This window comes from Stegodyphus dumicola, chromosome X1 (assembly GCF_044657685.1).
Source record: "Stegodyphus dumicola isolate Sdum_Otavi_A_Nest chromosome X1, ASM4465768v1".
Lineage (NCBI taxonomy): Eukaryota > Metazoa > Arthropoda > Arachnida > Araneae > Eresidae > Stegodyphus > Stegodyphus dumicola.
Genome location: NC_140780.1, coordinates 171,785,613 through 171,811,740, shown reverse-complemented (window position 1 = coordinate 171,811,740; position 26,128 = coordinate 171,785,613). Strand labels below are relative to the sequence as shown.

General features: G+C 30.6%; 1 protein-coding gene across 1 annotated transcript in view; it reads left to right on the top strand.

Moving 5' to 3' along the window:
* Nucleotides 1-25,538, top strand: part of LOC118192042 (alpha-catulin-like) — a 146,284-nt gene extending 120,746 nt beyond the window's left edge. Inside the window, exons 16-17 of the mRNA XM_085807804.1 lie at nt 13,432-13,515; nt 19,111-25,538. Coding sequence (XP_085663930.1) covers nt 13,432-13,515; nt 19,111-19,263 — 237 coding nt within the window. The 3' untranslated portion in view covers nt 19,264-25,538. The remainder of the gene's footprint in view (nt 1-13,431; nt 13,516-19,110) is intronic.
* Nucleotides 25,539-26,128: the final 590 nt, after the last annotated feature.

Here is a 26,128-nt window from a genome sequence, read left to right as displayed (position 1 = left end):
ACACTGCTCAAAAAAAAAAATGGGACAGTGCTATATCTCCCGTTCTACTGGGGCGATTGACAAAATTCAAACTACGTTTTTCATGTCTCGAAAGGGCGACTTAGGATATATATTAGATTTATATATAGTACTATTCTAACATAGGTATTTTGACACAAAATCGGACTTTTTCTGAAATAACATACCAATTTTTTTACATATTTCGATTCTACGACTCAAATTATGCCAGAATACCAAGTTTTGTAAAAATCGTACGATTAGTTTTTAAAATATTAGCTCTCAAAATTTTAGCTCCTCAATGTTAATTGAATTTGGCAAATATTTATTAATATCTCTTTTTTTATTAAACTTTTTTGATTTTTTCTCTCACATTTCGAAATTTTGGTTCATTCCAAATAAAATTTACCCATTTTTTGCGTTTTATTTTTTAAATTTTTATTTTTAAATAATTTCTATAGATTTTTCGAAAAAAATTTTGAATTATAACCTATAAAATTTTTACCATCATCTTAAAGTAGGTGTATTTTTAAACATATCTGCAAAAAATTAGACTTTTCTACTCAAAATTTTCTAAGATATACACGAATTTACATAATTTCGCGTTTTGAAATTTGGCACCTTTTTTTTGAGCGATAATAACGCCAAATGTGGTCTATGGATTTTTGTTACACTAAATTGCCACAGCTATTTTTAACCTTAAACTTCAAGTAAAATTTTACGGAGAATTTATTATATGACATTTTTTCCCTCAATGATGCGTAATAAATATTTATTAATACTATATGAAAGGCTATTTTTTTAAATTATAGATGATATTATTCAAATTTTTAACTATTTCTTTTTAATTTCTCTCGTATCTTTTCTTTTTTTAAAAAATTTCAGAGTAAGTTTTTGTAAGAGTAAATTTTTACCTTCGGCGTTTTATCGTCTGCTACTTTACTTCGTTTAAATCGAATTGTCTAAAACTGAGAATTTTCGTTTGATATTTATTTGAATTTTATGACATTAACTGCATAATTTATTTCTAAACAAACTGTTGCTTTTGAAGTGGCTGAAAGAGCGGCTAATACTATTATCCATATTTTTAAAGCACAATATATTTTTATAGAAACATAATATTTAGAATAATCATTTTTTTTAAAAGTCAAATTATGATATAAACATACAACCCTCTAGAGACTGAATTAATGGAAGTTCAATGGTTATGTAGAAATGATCTGCAGCTACTTAATGGCTGGATAAGTCAGCAGATTCTGTGGACAAGTAAGAATAATTATATAAACGACACCAACATTCTGGATTCAATAAACAACGAGACGTTGTTTATTGAATCCAGAACGAGAGATGTTTACTAAATGAATTAAGAAGTTTTAAAACATAAAAAATCAACTCATTTTTTTCCTAAAATGTATTTTTGTGCGTAGCGTATTTTCATTATATCCTTAAAATTCTAATTTAGAATGTAATTGTCAAGAACTGAATCCTAATCATCAGTAATATAATAAGTAATTATTGCTGTTATTAATAAATCCTTCTTATAAAGTAATTGCAAATATTTCAAAAGACTTTCTGTCTGAATGCAAACATTTTTCTATGCAAATATTTTTAATTTTATATTAATCAAGATTGCACACCATATTACTTATTTCCACTTCAATTCTTACCGTCAGTTCTAGTAGAATTTACAAATCAATTATATTTAATTAAGGATTGAATTGGATTATTTAGTTATGGCAAAGCACACGAGGGCTATCTGCCTAAAGGGAGGGATGCCTTCGTGGAGGACTTTCTAAGGGAAACTGGCTCGTATACACGTTACACATGGGGAAAACCACAAAACCGCCCATGCGGCCAGCCCGTTCGCGGGATTCGAAACTCGAACCGAACTACCAGTGTTCAGAGTCTTTACCGCTCGGCTGTTGGTGGGCTATTTAATTAAGGAATGACCATCTAAGTTAAGAAACAGCGTACCGTAACAACATTTCAATTATTGTTCCGTATCTTTCATGTTACTCCCGATTGGCTAGCTACAGGATTTTTAATGAGTATTCGGATTTTACTAGTAACTTCACTTGGAAATCGCACTTAAACTAGGTTAGTTGGTTATTTGAACATAGAAAGAACATGGGAGCTATTTGATTAAGATGCTTTCATAGAGAATCTTTGTAAAGAGAACCTAAAAAACTACGAAAACCAACCATGCAGCCTGGGTTAGACTGAGCAGCAAACAATTAGTATTTAACAATATTTTCTTTTTCAAATGCTAGGCAACTGATGAGGCTTCAATTAAATCTCCAATTTAATATTTTATTTGTAAATATTTAAAATATTGTTGTATTCTTTGACACAAAAAGCAGAATTTAAGTTTTGTTAACTCGTTAGTAAACTACCAAGCCGTAGTGCAAATGAATATTCAATTTCTTTGGCAATAATTGTATTTACTTAATATTCTTGGAATATGAGCTAAAGAAGGAACGTTCTCGGAAGATTAAAGAAGTGTTTAAATCCAGTGATATTAGGTTTGTCTTACAAGCTCAGGATCAAAACTATTCTGCAATTGCCCGAGTAGTTTACTTGTAAATGGATGTGAATTAAGCAGATGACTTTTAATCTTACGTTATTCAGCCAGAAAACGTATTCCAAATGTTTTGTATTGCATGACAATGCATCTTTTCATTATTCAATAACCAGTCGGAGAACCGCTTGTGTTCGGAAAATAAGTATGTATATTCAATCGTCCTGCATGTTCTTCAAATTTGTCTTCTTGTGATTTTTTTTCTTTCTCAAAAACTAAAGTTGCCTCTCAAACGAAAGAATTTTGACATTGAAGAGACAGAAGTAGTATGACATCTACTTTTAGAGGCATGTGAAAAACAGATCTCTACAAACCTTCTCTTCCATTACATGTTGTGCAGTCAGACAAAAAGTTACATCAGCGTTAATTCTATAATCTATTTTTATTACACTCTGATTACTTTATTAACATGCAGTGAATATATACTAAATCTTTAACTTTAGCTTAAGTAATTCAGAATTTTTGACGGAATTGTTGTCGGAACTAGGACTTAGAAGATAAGTCAAATTAAATATTTCGATAACCCAGTAAATTCAAGTTCGAAATTTCAATATTTTATTTTCGGAGGGAGGGGAAATGTTTTCAGTTTTGGTCCATTATACTAAGTATATTTGCTTCGATTTTTTATTTTTCCATAAAAGCGAAAATTTTACGCATGGTATACATATAACGCATAGCTTCAAATTAAAATTTAATAATATACAGAGTGGTTATAATTAAAGTTCCACATTGAAACGGTCATAAAAGGAAAACGACTGGATCAAATGTTATCAAACTTGGAAATCGTGTAAAGGAGGTCATGGAAATTTATTTTCCGTGAAAAAAAGGAAGTTCGAAACCTCACCACCAGGGAGGGAAATGGCGCTGTATGCAATATTGTTAAACTAAATATGGGTCGGAATCTAACTTAACCTTTTGTTAAACGGGTTTAATATATTGTATACCCTTAAGAAACTTTGAAGTAGGCAAATTATTATTTAAAGACGTTAAATTCGATAAATGTCGAGTGCGCCATCCCTGTAAGTGAGAATTTCGTCTGTGAAAACCACGAATTAGCGATTAGAAAATGTGAGATCGCAAATCACTCTCACAAGTGCGTACAATCTGGAAATCGTTTTCTTACAGATCGCTAATTTGTAATTTTTTAAGCCTGAATTCGGCACTAAAACATGAAGATACTGATTCAAAACGCTTTTAATCGATTTGGGCCAAAGAAATCTCTCATGTTATCTATCTAGTTCCATTGCATTCTCCTACGGCATTCGATTGCATAACAGTCATTTCACACCGTTTACTGTTGAATGACAGCTAGTTTTATAACTGAACCATTTTTTTCTGAAGAGCAGTCGACAGCTGGACCACTGCGATTGCAGTTCCTTAGAGCCAATATTAAAATGTTTCGTGATACATGAACTGCAGTAACGTGGCATTTTAGATACTACGATTTTTATGCAGGGCTGGGCACCACCTCAAGAGTGTTGCATAGTTACTTAGGCAACATTTCAAAAATGAACGTCTTATAGGCCAACACTTCCCCTCTTCCCACCAGACCTCAACCTCTGTGACTTTTGTCTATAAGGTTATCTCAAAAGCACTATTTATGGTGATAATCTAAACAATGTGGCAGAAATGAAAAATGTGATACACTGATAACATTCCTCCTGATATGCTATGTGTAACGTGTATACGAGCCAGTTTCCCTTAAAAAGTCATCCACGAAGGCATCCCTCCCTTAAGGCAGATAGCCCTCGAGTGCTTTGCCGTAATCTAATAAAGCAAACCAAAACCAAACCTGATATGCTAAGAGCTGCTGTTGAGAATGCAGTAACATGATTTGACTTGCTTTCGGAAAATGCTGGACGCTACATTGAACATGCTTTGTAACACGTTTCGGAAAATATTAAACACATTTTAAACAGATGTTTTCGTGTTTTATTTCATTTAACAATATTGTATACAGCGCCATTTTTCCCCTGATGGTGAGTTTTTGAACTCTTTTTTTTTTTTTCCCTCCGAAAATAAATTCTCATAACCTCCTTTACACGATTCCTAAGTTTGATAACATTTGGTCCGGTAGTTTTCCTTTTATGACCATTTCAAAGTGGAACTTTAATAATAACCACCATGTAAAATAAGCTTTAAAAGTCTGACAGTTTGGTTCAAGTCCCAACTTTAAAAAAAATATATATAAATATAAATTTTTATATTAATTCTCTTAGAAAGCATGTTTTAAGAAGCTAATTTTTTCTCTCGCGTTATAGATTGTATAAAAAAACATGATCTTTAATATGATTTAGATTGTTTCAGCCGATATAAGAATCGGGTTACTCTGTGGTACAGAATAAACCCTGCTGGACTGTTTTATTTCTTTGTCATTTAGCAAAAATCTTTTAATTAAATTATTTTCCTTTGGACTTCGCTTTAAACTTTATTTATAGCTAAAATGACTAGAAAATGAAAAGCTGTCTTTAGCTGAAACGTAATTCATATAATTGATATTTTAAAAAATTGACAAGAATGCAAAATGTATGGAAGTCTAGCAGTCGAAAAATCTTAATTTTCTTGTGTAAGCACTGAAAATAACTGTAGAAGGAAAGAAGAAAATTAGGGAGAAAAGTAAGCAAAAATTTGCAGGGAAATTTGGCTGTCAGACGTACCAAGATGTTCAAAAAGTTGGACGCTTTCGAATATACTTTCAGGATACTTCAAAGTATTTAGGTGTTCAAAGAGAAAACACTTGGACGAGTACACCAGCAAATACCATCAATTGAGCTTGTGTTAACAGAAAAGACAAAACGATATCATTGCAGATTAAAGTGAAGAGCGACTGGTTTTAAACTATATGGTTATGTAAATTACGTTATAGAACATCATATCGTATCATAAATGGTGAATCCCATGATTTCCTCAGTCGAATTATTTGAAGATTCAGGAGTTTATCCAGTAATGTATGTGGATGTCACTTAAAGATGTTTTTTCCCCTTCCTGATGAACTAGCGGCCGAGCGGTAAAGTCGCTGAACACTGGTAGTTCAGTCCGAGGTTCGAATCCCGCGAACGGGCTGGCTGCATGGGCGTTTTCGTGGTTTTCCCCATGTGTAACGTGTATGCGAGCCAGTTTCCCTTAGAAAGTCCTCCAGGAAGGCATCCCTCCCCTTAGGCAGATAGCCGTAGTGTGCTTTGTCATAATTAAATAAACCAAAACCTTTTGATGCCAGTCTTTCCTTTCATCTCATAGCTTCAAAATGTTTAGCCTCTAAAGACTGATAAAGGCTCTGACGAAATACTTCGGGAAGAACTTTCTAAGGGAAACCAGCTGTCATACGCGATACACATGAGAAAATCCACGAAAACGCCCATGCAACCAGCTCGTTTACCGGGGTTCGAACCCCGTAGTGAACTACCAGTGTTCAGCAACTTTACCGCTCAGCCGTTTGTGGGCCTTTATGAAATGGAAGGTGATAACTTTATTTAAAATGATTGTCAGAAATACCAAAATGTTTCGAAAAGTTGGATACTTTTCAATATACTTTCAGAATGCTTAAAGAAACAGAGAAGAAAAATAAATTTTTTCGTAAAATTTAGTATTCGTATTTTTTTAAATTTAAAACTTTTCAATCTTATGATATTTGATTCTTGCGATTTCAAAAATAAAATATTTGACTAAAATATGAATAACATTTTAAGAAACCAAATGTAGGATAAAATTGTGTAAAGCAATGGGCACAATGATAAAACTGTTTAAAGCAGTGTATGCAAGTCATCCTAAGTTAAAATATCGGTTATACATCTCTCTTATTTATATATATTTTTTCTGAACGGAACATTAAAAGGCGTGTAAAACTGTGCTTTACTGTATTTTCTCTTTTAATATAGTATGCAGTTTTCAAACGCATCGTAGTCTGGGTTACAAAGTATTCTTCCGAAAAAAACGCAGTTCAAATAAATAAAATCAAAATCTGGAAAATTGATATTAATAAATATATTTAAAATGCTCAGTTCGAAGGAATAAATAGAAAATTTTAAAACAATTAAAATAAAAGTATAAAAATTTAAAAATGACCTAAAATAATAGCTATGACGAAAAACATATATAAAGAAAACTATTTGAAAAAAAAATAAACGCTTCACCTTTATTTACGCAGTTCGAATAGGTAAACAGAAATTTTTAAAACAGTTATTCGAAAAAAAAAAAAAAAAAAAAAAAAACGTGCAACTTAAACAATTAAAATGAAATTCGAAAAGAAAAAATTACTTAAAATAATAAGTTATAATTAAAAATATAATATAAAGAATATTATTTGGAAAAAAGGAACGATGGTGACTTTTTTTCCTAAGGAAACTAGGTTGCCATATATTAAGAAGTTCGCCAAGTGAAGTATTCTTGGCGCAAACTGACAAAAAAGTGCCAACATAAATTTGTGAATTTCTCCGTAAATTTCGCTCCAAATTTTACAAAATTTCATATTTAAACGTAATTTGAGTCGTAGAATCGAAATATGTAAAAAAATTGGTATGTTATTTCAGAAAAAGTCCGATTTTGTGTCAAAATACCAATGTTAGAATAGTGCTATATATAAATCTAATATATATCCTAAGTCGCGCTTTCGAGACATGAAGAACGCAATTTGAATTTAGTCAACCGGCCCAGTAGATCGGAAGATATAGGACTGTCCCATTTTTTTTTTTTTTGAGCAGTGTACCTAATTACAAATGTTTTAGCATATGTAATTTTATATTTACATTTAGTCATCAGGTTTCAACATTCTGACTTAAAACAGGTTTTTTGATACATTCATTATCAAGTTCAAATTTTCTAGTAAATAGATTTTGGCAAAATATTCAGCACCCATCTTAGCAAGTTGACCCTGTTTAATAGCTGTCTGATAGTATAGTAAATAACAACTATCCATTTCACATTTAAACATTAACATCATTGTTATCAGATCACAATCTTTATGGGGAAGTATTATTACCAAACAGCTGTCAAGGTTACATGCTCTGAATGTAAACAAAACACACCCCCTCTGGCTAACAAAACTCAGGAGCACTCCATCAGGCATCCTGCGGGGATGATGTGTCCTTTTATTCTTACTACCATGGTCTAGTGATTAAACAGACTGCCTGCATAGGGCTTTTTGGTTTTCTTCCGTATGTAATGCAAATGAGAATGTGTTTTCTTGAGAAAGGTCTCCCACAAATGCAGATTCTATCAAGCAGATGACCCTCATATACATTGTTGCAGATAAATAATCCATTCTGGTTCATTATGAAAGCAGTACAGCTACCAAAGGGAATTGTGTATCAGAATGTACTTTTCCAAAAATTTACAAAGGTCAGTGTGCTTTATGCCTTTCTTGCATCTATCCATATTCTCCATATAAGTATCTAGTTTTAAAAATATCACACCTCTTTGAATTTCTGTTTTGTCCACTAATATACTTTAACATACAGTAATCTGTTTTTTGAATAATTCAGGTAATGCTTTTTCTTCTAGAATATTTAGTACCAATATATTTTACGGTTTTTTTATTATTATTATTATTAAATATAAAAATTAGAGAATGTTTCCTTTTTTTAATTATTTATAACTTTATTATTTTTGTGCATGAAGCTAAGACATTTAAATAATAAGTGCATTACAAAGTCCGAGATCTGGACTCGTCAGGAGTTCGGCGATTCCGGATTTGGGATTTTTCCAGATATTAGATCATCAATTTTAATCTAGTAAGATGGCATGCAGAAATTATAAAAATAAAAATATGAAATCGTGATTTATAAAATAATGAAGCATTTATGCTCTAAAGGGTATCAAAATTTACAAAAAAAAGTAATACTTATTTGTTTATTAAACATTTCCTTCAATGTAAGTTGTTTAAGTTGCTTGGTTTTTTTTATGCTAATACTTTCTCTTTAATTCTATAAAAAGGCATAATTTCTTGTTTAGTTACAAGGGTATCAAAATTTACAAAAAAAAAGTAACATTTATTTGTTTACTTTATTAAACATTTCCTTCAATGTTAGTTGTTTAAGTTGCCCTTTTTTTTTTTTTTTTTTTTTTTTTTGTGCTAATACTTTTTTTTTAATTCTATAAACAGACATAATTTCTTGTTCAGTTACAAAGTTCCACTATTCAAGTCCTGTAATTGCTGTGTCGAGAATTCTGACTAATGCGTCAATCGAAATTTTTCGTTTTAAATAACCTCTCTGTCACTTTCTTCACTATCGGTAGAAGTATTTTCTGGATCTAGAAACATACCACAGATTTCGCCGTCCGTTAATTGACTGATGATTGGGGCATTATCGCTGTGAAAAACCTGTGTTATATCATCTTCATTTATTACTGCTTTTCCACATTTTTTTACAAAATCCATTAATTGGAAGATTTAACCTTTGGTTTGCGATATCTGAAAACCTTCAAATTTGCAGCTATCATCTTCATCATCCTCAACACGAAGTATGGTGGCTGGCCATAAGTTATGCCAAGCATTTTTTAAAGTATCTGGAGACACATTATTATTTTTAAAGTATTTGGATATCCTCCCACAATCTTGCAATCCTCCTTACAGCAGATTTTATGCAAAACTATTTCAAGCATTCTTGAGTAGTCTCGAGAAATTTAACATGGATTTTAAAAATGCTACTTTATGTTTGCATTTCAGTGAGTGCACTATTCCTATATCCATAAGCTGATGACAGACATACAATTTGGAGGAAAGAATAATGCAGATACATTATCTTTCACTAAAACCTTAAGTGAAGTATGAGTCAAGCAGTTGTCTACAATCAGGACAACTTTTGCATCATCAGGTAAACCAGCCAAATTATGCCGAGCCTCAGGTATAAAATGTGGTTTTCTCAATGTGTAACATGTATATGAGGCAGTTCCCCTTAGAAAGTCCTCCACGAAGGCATTCCTCCCCTTAGGCAAATAGTCCTAGTGTGCTTTGCCATAGTTAAATAAAGCAAACCAAACCAGGTATAAAATGATTTTCAAACCAGTAATTCATTAACACTTGTGACATCCATGCTCTTTTATTTGCACGATATATAGTGGTGAAAATTATTATTCCTTTAAATGGTCATGTATTTTTTACAATTACAAAATGTTTGCACTTGTGCATTCCTGCAGTATCTGTGCATGCTAAAATTGTTAATCTTCCTTTGGAATCTTTGACACCAGTTGGAGCCTTTTTTGTAGAGATTGGCATGCTATTTCACAGTACATATTGCCAGAAAAGACCAATTTCATCAGTGCTGTAACTTTCTTCTGGAGATAATTTTTCACTAATAATGAGCTCAAAGAATTCATCTGCAAATAGTTCAGCAGCTTCAGTATCAGCTCAAGCTTTTTCACCTGGAATTTTTTAATTTCCTTATGCCATGTCAATTTTTAAATTTGTTTAATCAACCTGTCGAATATGTATACTCAGTTTTGAAGTTAATTTCTTCATGAAATATTTTGGCTTGAACTATCAGCATTGGACCCGTCAGTGGCATGCCCTCACTGGACACTGTTTGACCCATTAAGTCATCACTTTTACCATAACAAACAATTTTTATGTTATTCATTGCAAGTGGGGTGTCTGGATCCACAAAAAATTCAAAAAGTTAATTTTTCTTATGTCATATACAGTTGACTTTCCAATGCCATACTCCTCGCATAATTTTGAGATGGATATGCCTTTACCCATATTTTGCAGCAGTTCCACTTTTTGTTTAATGGACATCAAAACATGCTTTCGCTTTGTAGGTACTGTTGCAGTTTCAGAATTAGAAACTCTTTTCGACATAAACCAAAGTTCAAGCTTTAATTTTCATAAAATTGCTGTAATAATAACAATCTGCAAAAAATAATAAGCTGGATCAAATTAGAAGATTAAGGAACAGAGCAATCTGCTATATGGACTGAAATTCCTTAAAATCAGTAAAGTATAATATTTAGCCTAGCATAATAGTGTCCGCTGTACATTATTGGTTATGTATCATGAGATTGGCGATGAAAGACAAGTTGTTCAGCTAAATTTTGTCTTGCTGAATTAAGTACATGTTAAATCACGTACTGAATTAAGCCAGAATTGTATTAGTTTAGTTATTTATTATACATACATCTATTTCTTGCACATGCTTAAGGCTTATCAAAGGCTGGTGCTAGATTTTGCCGGATGCAGTCTCTGTGGGTCCTAAATTCTGCTACAAAGTGCCTAAATTCTAAAATTTTGCCGCCCTAAACTTTGGATCCAAATGCTTTCCCTAAATTTTAAAAATTCCGTCATCTCTTAATTTTGCCACTCATTGCTACTTCAAATTTCAAAAGTTTTGTCTTCCCTAAATTCTTAATAAGGAGTGAGATAATGGATTATCTAGAAGGCATGGATTCAAGCCCACTTCCTGGCAGCAATCATTACAGAATGCCACATTTGCTTTCAGTAGCAGGAGCAGTTATATGAGTTTGTTGTTGTTCCCTAAATTCTGCTGCCCAGTGCAGCCATACGGGCTCTTAACACTGGTTCTGGGTTTATGTGAATAATATATCAGTTATTCTTAACTCAAATAACACTAAATGTAATCTTTTTGCCCATGAGCTTCATTAACAAAATCTATTTTTAGCATATGAAAAGAAATTTTTGTTAAATGTTTCCTCGTCAACATTTCTTGGCTCATTTTCTTAAATCTGTAATCATCACCAAGCGTAATATCAAGATAAAAGGTTGCCATACTCTTTGTTATTCAATTACTAATGTTAAAAAAAATTTTAGATGTCACTGTGGTAGTCATTACTCAAGTTATCATGTGTTGATAAAATTACTAAAACAAAATATAATAAATAATGGTTGAAAACAAAATATAATAAATAATGGTTCACCAGGTTGGTGTCAGAGATATAAAATACCAGTAGGTATAAAATCAACGATGTTTATATATGGAATGTTTTGGTTTGAGATGTATGCCAAGCAGATACACAGCTATGAAGCCAAATTATTAAATTTCATAAATTTATGCTAAAGTGATTGTTTCTTCAATAGCGAGGTATTTTATGTAGTGCCCAAGTGAAATTAAGAATCGGGACTCTGCACATGTTTTATTATGAGAGTAAAAAATCAAATAAGCATGCAAAAAAAATATTTGTGGCTTTGAGGTCCAGATTTTAGATCATTCGGGATACTGAACGTCCAGATCTCGAACTTTGTAGTGTAAAATGTTCGAGTTTTCAGCAAATGGCATCATTGTGGCCTCAAACTGGCTAGCCCAATGTTAACTTGTTACTTCCTGACACAGTAAGAAAGGTACATGGTAAGAACTGTTGATTCAATTACATCTGTGCAAAGGAGGCTACAAAATTTATGAAATTAAACCACTGATTATTTAACAGCTTTCAAAAACATCATAGTGAAAATCAGTGTGTCATTTGAGGTATTCTGTGAGAACTGTCTGAAACGTTTCTGACCTGAATATGTAGATGGCAGCCCAAATCAACTGAAGTGGAGGGGAAACTTGTTAAGCATCACTTGATAACTACCAGTCAAAATTTCAGCTATTTTGAATTTGAATTTTTTTGTTTGACAATAACTTTGAGTTGATGTGAAAAGTGGCTGTACCAGCTTGGATGATGATGAATGTTCGTGACGGCCAAAAACTGCAACTACTGACGAAAACATCGCTAAAATCCACCAAATAGTGCTGGGTGACCTTTAAATCAAGGTTAAAGAGCTAGCAGAGGTTATGACCATGTCCAAAGAACATGTTTGCCACATATTGAACCAAGATTTAGATATGTGCAAGCTGGCTGCATGTTGGGTGTCGGGTTTGCTCACTTTGGACCAAAAAGGTGTCCATATGAACATTTGCACAATACTGTTGGTACAATTCAGGTGCAATAAGTAGGAGTATTTTCAACTGTTAATCGTTAATGAAATCTGACTTCATCATTATAGCCCAGAAACAAAAGCACAGTCAAAACAATGGACTGCAAAGAGAGAATCAACTCCCAAAAATGGCAAAAACTGTTTCTTCCGCTGGGAAAGTGATGGCAACAGTTTTTTGTGACAGCTGGGGGATTGTCTTAATAAATTATCTTGAAAAGGGAAAAACCATTACTAGAGCATACTATGCAACATTCTTTTACAAGCTGAAGGCAGAAATTGCAGAAAAATGGCCACGTTTGCAAAAAGAAATTTGTTTCACCAAAACAATGCTCCTTCTCACACCTCAGTGATTGTAATGGCGAAAATCCATGAATTACGGTTTGAACTGCTTGACCCTCCCCCAGCCTATTCACCCGACCTGGCACCAAAGCAGCATTCAGAAATGTCTGTTACAGTTAACAACCTTAATTCTAATCCATCTTTACCGTCAGCCTTTAAGGAAATTATGTTTTAGTTTTCTTGTGTCTTCAATAAATGGTGCCAGCAGCATAACTCCTGTCCAGCCATTCTTATCTTAGCTGGTTCATTTGCTCTTTGGCAGCTGAGGATGATGGTTCAGTAAAACCATCAAAGCTAGTCCTGTGAAAATTTGCAAATATAACACTGATGTTTGTTGTTTGACTTTTAAATTAACATTTCTATGGTTGTACTCATGCATAGCTTAGATGCAAGTCAGTTTCCCTTAAAATGTCCTCTATGAGGTCATCCCTTCCCTTAGGCAGATTAGTACTTTGTTGCAATCAAATAAGTCAAACTAGACTGGATTTAAAAATTTTTTCAGTGCTTACTTATTAAGCTGAAATAATGATTAATTTGAAAAGTTAAATATCCAACTGAGACCCTTTTTTTTATACTTATGTGAATTTCTTTAAAAATGTTTTCGCTTTTAATATGTGACAACTTGATTTCATTTATTTATTTACTCCTCCAGGTTGATAATGTTATTCAAGAGACCAAAAACTTAATGAATGTTATTTCGAAAGTAGTGACAACATGTCTCTATTGTGCTACTAAGGTATTTTTCTAATTCACTAATAATTTTCACATAAAATTTTTCTTCATATTTTCCTTTTTTTCATTGTAACAAGCAATTATTGTGTTGTTATTTTTAGGTATATAAATAAACTTCCTGCGCATGAATATCATTTTTAGAGACTAGCAATTTTTTTAATTTAAAAATTAGATTTTTCATGTGCCTGTAAATTAAATTTTTAATTCTAATTATTACTTGAGAAGGAAAATCAGTAATAATAGTTTTAATAATATTTCATTTTTCTAAAGTTGTTTTAAAGTAAAGGTACATTGCTCTTTAATATTTCTTAAGTAGTTGTGTATTTCTGAAAGAAACTGATTAATGTCTAAATCATGACTTGTCAATTAAATATATAGTCATAAAAATGTTCTTATCACTAAAATTTCTCAAGAGTATTCAAAATGTCAAAAATAAATGTGCAATCAGCTATCTTGCACAGTATTTAAAGAAAACTGATTTTTAGTTACACTCTTACTAGGTATAAATAATTTCCTAATCATAACTGCTTATGAGGTGCTGAACTTGAACTCTAGTGATCAATTATTGAATAATTTTTAATCTAGTTATGTTATTAATTTAACTCTTCTTTGAGTATATATTTATTTCTTCATCAATATTTTTTTAGGGTTTTCTTCATTGAAGTTGTTTGAAAAGTATTAACCCTCTGACTGCTCAATTTGTGGACCGAAATCGCTTCCAAAATTGTGCTTTTTTTTTTTTTTTTTTTTTTTTTTCTTCCTAATACATATTTTAAATCTATATATATTGGAGAATTGAAAAATGCACGTTTTCTTTCTACAAAATATTTTTTATATAGATTTTTATCATGAGAAACTAAGTTGCTAGAAAAACCAATTTCAGATGTTATCACTAAAAAAAGATCTTTTTAAAAATAAATTTCAGTTGAATTACAGTTAATTTCTATTTATTGCATAATATAAAAAAGTAAAATGTATAAAATTTAAGAAAATATAAAGCGCTGAGGGAAAAATACCTTAGAAATGCAGTTTAGTATGATAGAGTTCAAAACAGGTTCAAGGCAAGGTTCAACTTCACAGTTTTTGCACCAGATTCAATAAATCTAATTAATAATCAATCAAATTAATAATTCAATAATTTAATTAAATAATTAAGATAATCGCTGAACGTTTTCTAGCAGCCATTTCTGTAAGGATAAAGCGGCAAAAAGGGAAGTTTGAGCGCTAATACCACGTGCCTTCAAATGCTGCAATTTAGTGGACAACTGATATCTGTTGACCAAAGCGTAACCTAAACGCCTTATACTGTATATAATTTATTTCAATGATTAAACGGGGGGAAAATGGATGCGCTCCTCAATAAAGGAAGAAAAACATAAATCGCGAGATAAGCAAATTTTGCTACATTTGAGTTGCCCGTGGAAATCGCGGGATGATCAGCCAGAGGGTTAAGAAAGAAATGTAAAATTTACTGTTTGCCCACACTTTCAAAATCCATTATTTCATGATAACTATTGCAGTTCAATTCATATGTGTGAATTGGAACTGCATTAACGTTATCTGGAAGAGGCTTTAGAATTAAATCAGTTACTTTGATATTTCACTTATGGGTTACTAAAATTGACTCTTCTGTTCTTGATGTCTTCTATTTTTAATAAATACATGAATGGTAGAGGAAAAAACTGATCAAATTTAGTAGCATATTGAGTACGAGTCATCACCATCGAGATAGATAAGGCCTGCGCTCTGAAACGAAACTGGCTTGTGACGTCACGGTTAAGGGACCCTCAGCAAACTTTTTGTTGGCTTTTATAAGTTGTAATTTTTTATTCATTATGTTTTAAGAATTGAATTTATGTTTACTTTTGACATCTGAAGCATCATCCCTTGTAATAATTACTAACACTAGTAATATAAAAATTGTCAGCAAAATTTATGATTATTTATTTTAATTGGAAACTAATTTTATATGAAATAACTGTCCTAAGGGGTTAAAAGCATAACACTTATTTCATTACATAATATGTAGGATATCAAATGCAGAGTAAATTTGATTCTTGGCAGAGTACTGTGTTCTTTAATTTAAATATCAATGTTTTTTGCAAATCATTAAATATCATTTTATCATGATGAAACTTAAATGCATATGTTTAGCTAATATAGCTTCTGTTCACTTTTATATGTGTTATTATTATGCAATCAGTTTGTTTAAAATTTGTTATGCAATATAAATCTTTCTGAGAATGATAGAAAAGTTTCTAAAGTAATGTATGTAAGATTCATATTAAGGTAAGTAAATTGCGAAACTGCAAAATGAAATTTTAAAAATGTACAGTTATTGAAGAAGCAGTAGAAATTGAATTCATATGTAGACATATTTGTTTTCATTGTATTTCAATTCAATGCAATTTTAAAAACAATTTTTTAATTATCTTTTAAATTACAATCTTTAATTTGAGTACATGGCACCACCAAAAGCTATGTAAGTTAAGTTAAAAAAATTGCTTACATTATACAGAAAAGTTTTGAACATGATGTTAGGATTTATATTTTCTTTTCACGTGGATATTAATAGAAAAAATATTTTCAGAACAGAGGTAACGCTTATAGTTAAATAGGTATGATGTAAATATTTGCAAGAAATTTCAGTTTCTAAAAGTTTTTTAAGTATTTCGTATATTTTTAAAATATTTTCAAAAAAAATTGTGTATAACTTTATTTAAAAAACTTTTTGTCCTGTCTTATTTGGAATTTTAATATTGATAGTCTTCAGAGCTATGTAATAAACATTATCTCAATTTAACTGCAGATTCTGTCGAATAATTATGTAGCATTAAAAGGAAAACATTAACTGTAATACAGATTAACATACAATATGTAAGTAAGAAATAATTTTAAGACTAGACTATTTAGTAATTTATTACATTCAGAAAAATTTTCTGACTGATATAAGGCATTTAAATGTTAGTCTAAATATTAAGTAGTCTCTTGCATTCGTTTGATGTTTTATAATCCTGCTACATTAATATGATAGATATAAAAAATATACAATAACTATAGAATGAGAGATAGCATGTGTTCCCACTGGCAAACATTTTGTTAAAGTAGTGGGTGAAACAAAAAAATTTGATGCGGTGATGAGAATCAACAAGAGACACAAAGACAGTGCAGAAAAATCAAAGTAAAAATTTTAGCTACCTGAATTTTAAAACCAATTTTTCTTCAAAGAAATGATTTGCTTTTAAAAGCACCACACCATTCTCAAATAATTTTGTTTTGAAAATAAATACCAACAAAAGAAAATGAAAATATTTCATATTCGTATAAGCTTTGTAAAATATTATATTGCCGCTTGTAATTTTGTTTTAGACTGATTTTATAGTATGAGATACCAATTTCATAGAATTGGTTTAGAAAAACGGGTGTTTAGCAAGGAAGCTAAACTGCACGAAGACCGGTCCCCTAGCAGTGACGTAGTAACTCAGCGCGCAGGCCTTATCTATCTTGATGGTGACAGTAGGAGTACAACATCTATGATATTAAAATAAAATGCAGCAATATCTAGTCATTGCAAAACATATAAATCAGAGATTGGAAATGTTCTTGAGCACTCCTAGGAAAAAACTGATCAAATTTAGTAGCATATTAAGTAGGAGTACAACATCTGTGATATTAAAATAAAATGCAGCAATATCTAGTCATTGCAAAACATATAAATCAGAGACTGGAAATGTTCTTGAGCACTCCTGTATGCAAAATGACAGTTAACAAGAGTCGAGGCTGAAAACACTTTCATACCTCAGTTATATTCTGTTACACCTTACATACCTCAATCATATTCTGTTAAATCTTTTTGTATTATTTATTATCTATTCAGTTTTTTCCGAAACCAGGAAATTTATTCGGGCTGTGTTTCAAACTTTAAAAACATTTTGTTTCAAAATAGCCTCTGCTGGCATTGCCTACCTGCAGATTTTTAAAGTAATTATAAAATATAGTCAGTTAAATAATGTAGTTGACATACTATGAAATACACAGACTGTACTTGAGTTTTATTTCAAAAGGATGGTACATGTTTTTTATGCATGTGTGCCTGGAGTTTGCATAAGATGAAAAGTATTCAACATTGGCTGTGAGTTTTGTAGTATTTTATGCTGCTAAATCATATTCCAACAATTCATAACAGCTTATGTAATTTTTTGAAGTACAAAGGCCTGTTAGTTGCTAGCCATGAAACAGTGCAAAGTCTATACTAGATATTATTCCGTACTTTTACAGGCTGGCTGCATGAGTTTTTATGATTTTACTCTTGTATAGTATGAATTAATTTCCATTTAAATATGCCCTCCCTCTTTTTGTGAGTATTTCTAGCAGGTTTTACCATAATTAAATAAATCCACTAACCAAAAATTGCTGGTTAAGCCTAAACTAGAGCCTGTACAATCCAGCCATATGGTTGGTAAAATTGTAGAAGTGGAAAAGATTGCACCAGACCTAATGCATGCTGGTTTTCCAGCAAGATGATAATGAAGCAGTTGTGTTTCATCCTTGACAGTAACAGCATTTAGGTATTTTCCTTCATTGTGGCTGAATTTTATTAGATTCACTCAGATATTTGCTTTCACTTCAGTTCTGGATTGAATAAATATAGAACCCAGCTGTACAAATGACCATGGATCATTTATTAGTACAAAAGGTACATCATAAAGGTTTTATCATCATCAAGATAAAAGGTACATCATAAAGGTTTTATCATCATCAAGATAAAAGGTACATCATAAAGGTTTTATTGTCATCAAGATAAAAGGTACATCATTTATTAGTTAGTGGTGAATCAGCATGTAGGGCTGCATTTACTATTAGGCAAAATATGCAGATACCAAGGACCTGCGGGGAAGATGAGCCTGCACAAACACATTTGTCATTACTGCAGGAAATGGATTTTATATGTCATAGCTCATGTACATGAATCAGCTTTGCTTTTATATGTATAGTTAGTGAATAATATCTTACTGCTGAATTTAGTGCATCTGTATAGTAAAATCTGCTGAGTTTTCCCAATTACTGCTGTTTTAGACTTTATTTGTGAGTAATTTGAGTGCTCTGTCATATGTCCTCAATGTTAAGAAGCCTAGCCTGATTTTATTACCTGTATTCATCTCAAGTTAAATATAATTTCAAGTTGTCATTTTACCCAGCCTAGTTATTTAACTCTCTGAGCGTTATGACCGGGTTTATCCAGTCATCAGAAGTTTTGCTACTTTGCAAATATTAGCTTATAATTTAAGATATTTTGCTTTCTTAAATAATGTAAATATCATCTTAATGAATGTAAGTTTATGAAAATACAGACTAAAATAAGTAATTATACAAACTAAATTAATGAGTGCTGTTTAAATACTGGTTTTCATGATGGATCTAAAATCCTGTGCCACTGAGAGAGTTAAGATCTGTACAAACCCACTGCTTATGTCTTTATTCTTAAGACTTAAAACAGTATGTTCTTTAGGCCATTTTATTTAGTATTGTTATGACATAGATATTAAATTTATGAGAAATCTAATTCAGTATTTACATATATATTTTTTCCCTTTGACAGTTTTCTATTGATTTTCATAATGTGTTGAGTAAAACACACACTGTTTCCCCATACCAAAATGATTTAGAAGACTACATATTTGAAAGACCTAGTGGAACAAGTAATGTTCCTTCAACTGATTCTGGACCAGATACATCAAAGGCCAACATCTGACATTATGGTCTTGGTCCCCAAAGGTCGAGGGACCCTCGTCGTACTAGAGTATCATTTTTACTTTACTAACTGTCGGGTAATGACTAAGTATAACTAAAATGTTTTATAAAATTTTGTGATTGTATGAATGTGTCATTTTTGTATCCACTTTTGGTCAGTGATGAAAGATTGTGAAATTTAGTCATTTTGAAATCCAAAGAAATTTTGCGTATTTGGCAAAAAAATGTGCAATAGAACTGTGCCATGTGAAATACTTATTCATTATTTATGTGTGTAACGTTTTCTATATTGTTATAAGTAATGCTGCCTGGCAGCCTATGAATGGCATTTATAATTTTAAGAAAGTTCTTTGTAACCTTAGTAATGTTTGTGACTTTCATATTCATTGTACAAGTACCTTACTTTCATAGGTTAATTTGTTGTCCTTCGCTGGACTTTTTAAAAATAATTATGTACTGTGTTTGTTTTATAAACACACAAACACAGGCATCCATACATACATATATATATGTATTGAAAACCAAAGGTAGTAATTTTAATATTTGTTTAGGAAAATATTTTTTGTATTATAAACAAAAAATTTGACTGGCAAGCACATCATTGCTATTGCTGGGACCCTTATTGTACTAGAGTACCATTATTACTTCACTGGCTGTCAGGTATTGGTTAAGTGTAATTGTTTTATAAAATTTTATCATGGTATGAATGAGTCATTTTTGCATCCACTTTTCATCAGTGATGAGATTGTAAAATTTAATCATCACAAAATCCAAAGAAATTTTGCATATTGGCAGAAAATGTGCCATATAAAATACGTATTCATTATATATGTGTGTAAAGTTTTCTACATTGTTATAAGTAATGTTGCCTGGCAGCCTGTGAATGACATTTATAATTTTAACAAAGTTCTTTGTAACCAAAGTAATGTGTGTGACTCGTATTCATCGAACAAGTACCTTACCTGTCATAGTTTATTTTTGTGTTCTTTGCTGGACATTTTAAGAAATAATTATCTACTATGTTTTTATACATATATATTGAAAACCAAAGTTAGTAATGTTAATATATGTTTAGGATAATATTTTTTGTATTATAAAAAAAAATTTGGCAAGCATTTCAGTGCTGTTGCTGGGACCCTTATTGTACTAGAGTACCATTATTACTTTACTGTCAGGTATTGATTAAGAATAATTTAATCAATACCTGTCATTATATGAATTATATGTCATTATATGAATGAATCATTTTTGCATCCACTTTTTGTCAGTGATGAAAGACTGTAAAATTTAATCATTTTGAATTCCGAAAAAATTTTCCGTATTTGGCAAACCAAATGTGCCATATGAAATATTTATTGTTATTTATGTGTGTAAAGTTTTCTGTATTGTTATAATTAATGTTGCCTGGCAGCCTGTGAATGACATTTATAATTTTAAGAAAGTTCTTTGTAACCTAAGTAATGTGTGTGACTCATAATCATTGAGCAAGTATCTTACTTTTAATTTTCTTGTTCCTTGCTGAGCATTTTAAGAAATTCTGGACTTATAATAGTACGCTGGATAAATATATACTATGTTTGTTTTATATATGTATATATATTGAAAACCCAAGTTAGTAATGTTAATATTTGTTTAGGATAATATTTTTTGTATTATTATAAAAAAAAATTGGCAAGCATTTCAGTGCTGTTGCTGGGACCCTTATTGTACTAGAGTACCATTATTACTTTACTGTCAGGTATTGATTAAGAATAATTTAATCAATACCTGTCATTATATGAATTATATGAATATTATATGAATTATATGTCATTATATGAATGAATCATTTTTGCATCCACTTTTTGTCAGTTATGAAAGACTGTAAAATTTAATCATTTTGAATTCCGAAAAAATTTTCCGTATTTGGCAAACCAAATGTGCCATATGAAATATTTATTGTTATTTATGTGTGTAAAGTTTTCTGTATTGTTATAATTAATGTTGCCTGGCAGCCTGTGAATGACATTTATAATTTTAAGAAAGTTCTTTGTAACCTAAGTAATGTGTGTGACTCATAATCGTTGAGCAAGTATCTTACTTTTAATTTTCTTGTTCCTTGCTGAGCATTTTAAGAAATGCTGGACTTATAATAGTACGCTGGATAAATATATACTATGTTTGTTTTATATATGTATATATATTGAAAACCAAAGTTAGTAATGTTAATATTTGTTTGGGAAAATATTTTTTGTATTATTATAGAGAAAAAATAATGACCGGTAAGCTGTCGCTAAAGTAGTCTTTTAAGAGATCCATTTTGTCTTTATTGTAATGTAATTATTCATAATCGTTATTGATTACCCAAAAATATTTTTTGATAATTATGATAACTGAGTTTGTGTATTTATATATACATATCCATGTTGTGCTGTGCCATAAATCTTCGCACACTTTTTGCTTGGTGAGTATGTACAGTCTTGAAGTGTGCTTCATTCCATTTGTTTACAATTTTTTCAATGAACGATATCTATATTTGTCAATTCTTGATACATTAAAAAGGTGTAATTTACTTCTGGATATATGTATTATGTTAATATGCTGAATTAACGGACTGGGTCCATTCTAAAGAGCAATTTGAAACTACTTCATTTACAAAAATGATGCAGTATCAGTCTATGAATTAGAAGTATATTTTTAGACCTTGAAAAGAAGAGTGAAAGAAAATTTTTATCCCTTTCTTTGATAACTTCCCACACATTTAAAAAAGAATAAGAATTTTTGATCTCGGAAATCCTGCATTTGTGTCCACCTTTATGAAGGCATTCCTTGTAACGGGCTTGGAGTAAGGGGAGTAAAAGTCTACTGGTTTTACTCTGTCACCTTAGCAAGTTCAAGGCAGATCTCATATTGGTAAATCCTTTTGTTGCTCCTATTTGTTATTGCATTTTTTCAATTTTATTTTGTACTACTATGAACATTTTTATTTTAGAGCTATTTAAAATTGTATTGTTTCTATGCTTTGTTATTTATGCACCAAAATATTGTGAATTGCTTCCTGCTTTTTTCTATGTTTGTTCTCTTTTTTGAAGAAAAACGCAAACATATGCATTTAAATTCCTATTCAAGAACTCTAAAGAATAGAAGTTCCCATTTAATTTATTGTGGCATTATCCTGTTTTAAACTGTTGAGTAACCTGAAGAAACAGAATGTAACTTCATAGAAGTTTTCGTAAAAAAACACTACCTTTTTGAAATATTTACGTCTATGAGCAGTGTAGTCCAAAACATAAGGATGCAAATTTTTAACTTATTTATGAAACATTCTGTATGACTGAAGCCAAACGAGGAATATTACACAATTTTTAGTTTAGTATATATTACCAAAAAAATGCTATGAACTAATTACATACAAATAAATTTTACAACTGTTGTAAATTTTCAAGATACAAAGATCAAGAATTTCAATCAATTATTGTATAATATGGATCAATTATTTGTACTGTGTTATGGTTGTCACAAATGCAGTTGTACTATTAAAATTACAGTTCACCCTTAAATTATGCATTGAAGAAATTTTCATTTGTTAGTAATAGTCTGTTTTCTTGTATATGTTGTTTAGTGCATCTTTTTACCATGACAGTTCTTCATTCTTGAACCAAAACTTTTCCTGATCTGCCTCTCTTTATTCTGATATTGTGTCTTTAATGCTACAGTTTTAAACAAGTTAGAAAATCCTAGAATCTGAGGATATTAATTCAACTCTCATTTATGCATATTCAGTTTTTGTGAATATTACATCACTGAAAATTTGCATTATATCCTGAACAGAAGTATTCTAAGAACTTGCAAAAAACTTAATATCACAAACATCTTGTCATGGGTTGTTATTCATGTGATGATATGAATTGACATAATGCAGGAATGCATTATCTTCATGCACCGTATTATTATGGCATTTTACATTGCACATGGAACGTTTTTCATTGATTAAAAAAAGATAAAAACTGCATGCGCTATTCCATAACTGATTGCAATCTGGCGTGCTGTGGCCACACAAAATCCTTTGAATGACTTTTCTTTTCAAGAAATCAGTGAAATTATGTATCTGAGACATAATGAAGTTTCTGTATTCATTTGCATTTAGATTTTGTACAGTTTACCTAATACTAGTTGCCTTATTATATCACTTGATACCTGAGATAACAACTCCCAAAAATTTGCATGTCACTAGATTGGTAAAATTTGTTGTTATGGATTTTGCCATTAACCATTTTATCTAATATTACAGATGTCTTTACAAACAACCTTCATCTTAAGGTTTTAGACAGGAGTGTGTATGAATCATTTGTAAAATAAATATGTTACTGAATACTAAATTATTGCAGATTCAAGATACTGAAAATAATGTATTACCATTATTGTATCAATGCTATTCACAGCTGCTGCTTTAAAGTACTGAATTTAGAATATGCTTATGAAATTACAGTTGCCCGTTTAATTAGTTTGTAATGTGTTTTCAATTTCAAGTTTAAAATATAATTTGATTATTAATAGCTTGCTGTCCATTACAGTCTAGAACATTATTTTCCATATTATATGTAATAGTATAGTGTATCCTTTTAGATTCAAGTGAATTCAGGAAATTAAATGTTAATAACAAAACTAATAAAAAATGCACTAGAATAATTAACGACACAGTGCACAACATTGAGAAATAACAAATAATCATGTTTTTCCATAGGCCAAAACATTATTTGCTGTAGTATACATAAAGGAATCATACTCTTCATTTATTATATAGTATTAAGTGTAATTTATTGAAATTAAATAATTTGAAATTTAAATTTACTCCAAATCTTAAAATAATCTGATTGTATTTTTCTGCACAAAGAAATTGTTTATTGTTTGAATTAAATGAAACAAATAGCCAATTTTTCAATTAAAATTAAAGCAAAACATTTTAAGTGATTTAAAACAATATGTACCTAACAAAGAACGTCTTCCAACGTCGAAATATCACTTTTTCTAAAAAAAAAAAATCAAATACATTTAAAAATATATAACAGTAAAAGAACTAATATTTTACAGAAAATGGCGAAATTTGTAGCATGGTTCTAAACTCAGAAGAATGGCGCTTCCAATAGTGAAGGTTTTAAAAAGCAAACAAATTAGTATGGAGTTTTTTTAGTGCATCATAAATGCTTCATTATTTCATATTTTTTATTTTATAATTTCTGCATGCCATCTTACTGGATTTAAACTGATAATCAAATATTTGGAATGACTAAAGTCCTGCCGAGTCAGGATTGACACCATTTTTTTTTTTTTTTTACTTTTGGGTTGTTTATTCTCCCATCAATAAAATTCCGAGTTCCATACTCAACGGATATGAATTCCTGGGGTATTTATAGGATTCCTTGTCAGTGTGGTTTAATTTACATTGGCCAAACAAAGAGAGCCTTAAAATTCCATGTCAAGAAACATGACGCATATGTTAGAAAAAAGGAAACGCAGAAGTCTTCAGTTGCCCAACATTGTTGGTCTGAAAATCACACTTTCAATTTTTCTGCTGCCAAAATTATTCAAAAACATCTTCCATTTTAGAACTGGATTTCTAGAAGCATTTCACATTTTTTAAAAATCTTTGTTCTAGTTAACGTTCCTAATTCCAATCCATCTTTGCCTTTGGCCTTTAAAGAAATTATGTTTTAGTTCTGGTTTCATCAACAGATAGTGCCACTTGCTTATTCTTCTCCAGGCTTTCTTATCTAATCATTATATCCTATCTCCTTCATTTGCAGCTGAGGATGGTGGTTTGGTAAAACCATTGAAACTAGTCTTGTGAAAATTTAAAAATAAAACGCTGATTTTTGTTGTTTGACTTCTGAATTAGAATTTGTTCGGTGTGTTATTGTGTCAAATTCCATATATTTTCATTTCCAAGTTTTGTAAAAAAACAAAGGGATTATGTAGCAGTAGTGAAAGGGATCTACAGCAATTTTTAACTGCTTGTCCATAGCTACTTTCTTTTACTCTTATATATTTCTAGATAAGTAGATTCATATCTTTCCAGAAAATTTTCTATAATCCACATAGGCAAGTTATTAGCAATTTTAATATTCTTTGAAGAACAAGTGATCATGATAACTGACATAAAATATGTTTCTGTATTACTTTGTGAATTCTGCACCTTTCATTAGCATCAATCAGTTTTGTTTTACATGATGCAAAACAGTGTAAATGTTGTATGTTTGTATTAATACCAATAAAAAATGAGAAGCTAACATGAAAAAATATGTTTCATTAGCAGGTATAAATATTCATGTATTACCAAAGTGGCAGCAATATGACTGAGTTATAGTAGAGTAACTGTGATCATAAGAATGGATTGTTGCCATATACATCATGTTGTACTGGACATAGTTGCATTTAAAATTCTACAGTGCATATCAAGTAATGTAATATTTCTTAAAATATCATGACTTCTCAATTTCTTGGGACCAGTTCCATTATAATTAGTGGCACTTCATATGGGAAGTATGTCTAAAAGTTATTTACAGTATTCCTTTAAATACAAAGAGAAATTGAAGATCCACAAGTGGAGTAATGTTACCTAATGCTAAATTATTATTATAGTTGCATACGTTATTTGCATTAATTCAATGCATATATGATTTAATACTGTATTGTACATTTTAGTCACTGCAAATGACATCTTAAGTCTACGAGTGTTTATGCGAAATTCTTTTTCAATGAATGGTAGTAAATCATTAAAAAAAAGAAACATCCATCACCAACAATTTTTTAATAAATTTTTCAAAATCCTTGTAAATCTCAAAATATATATACTTTTAAATTGAGTTCTAACCTACTTTTTCCAACCA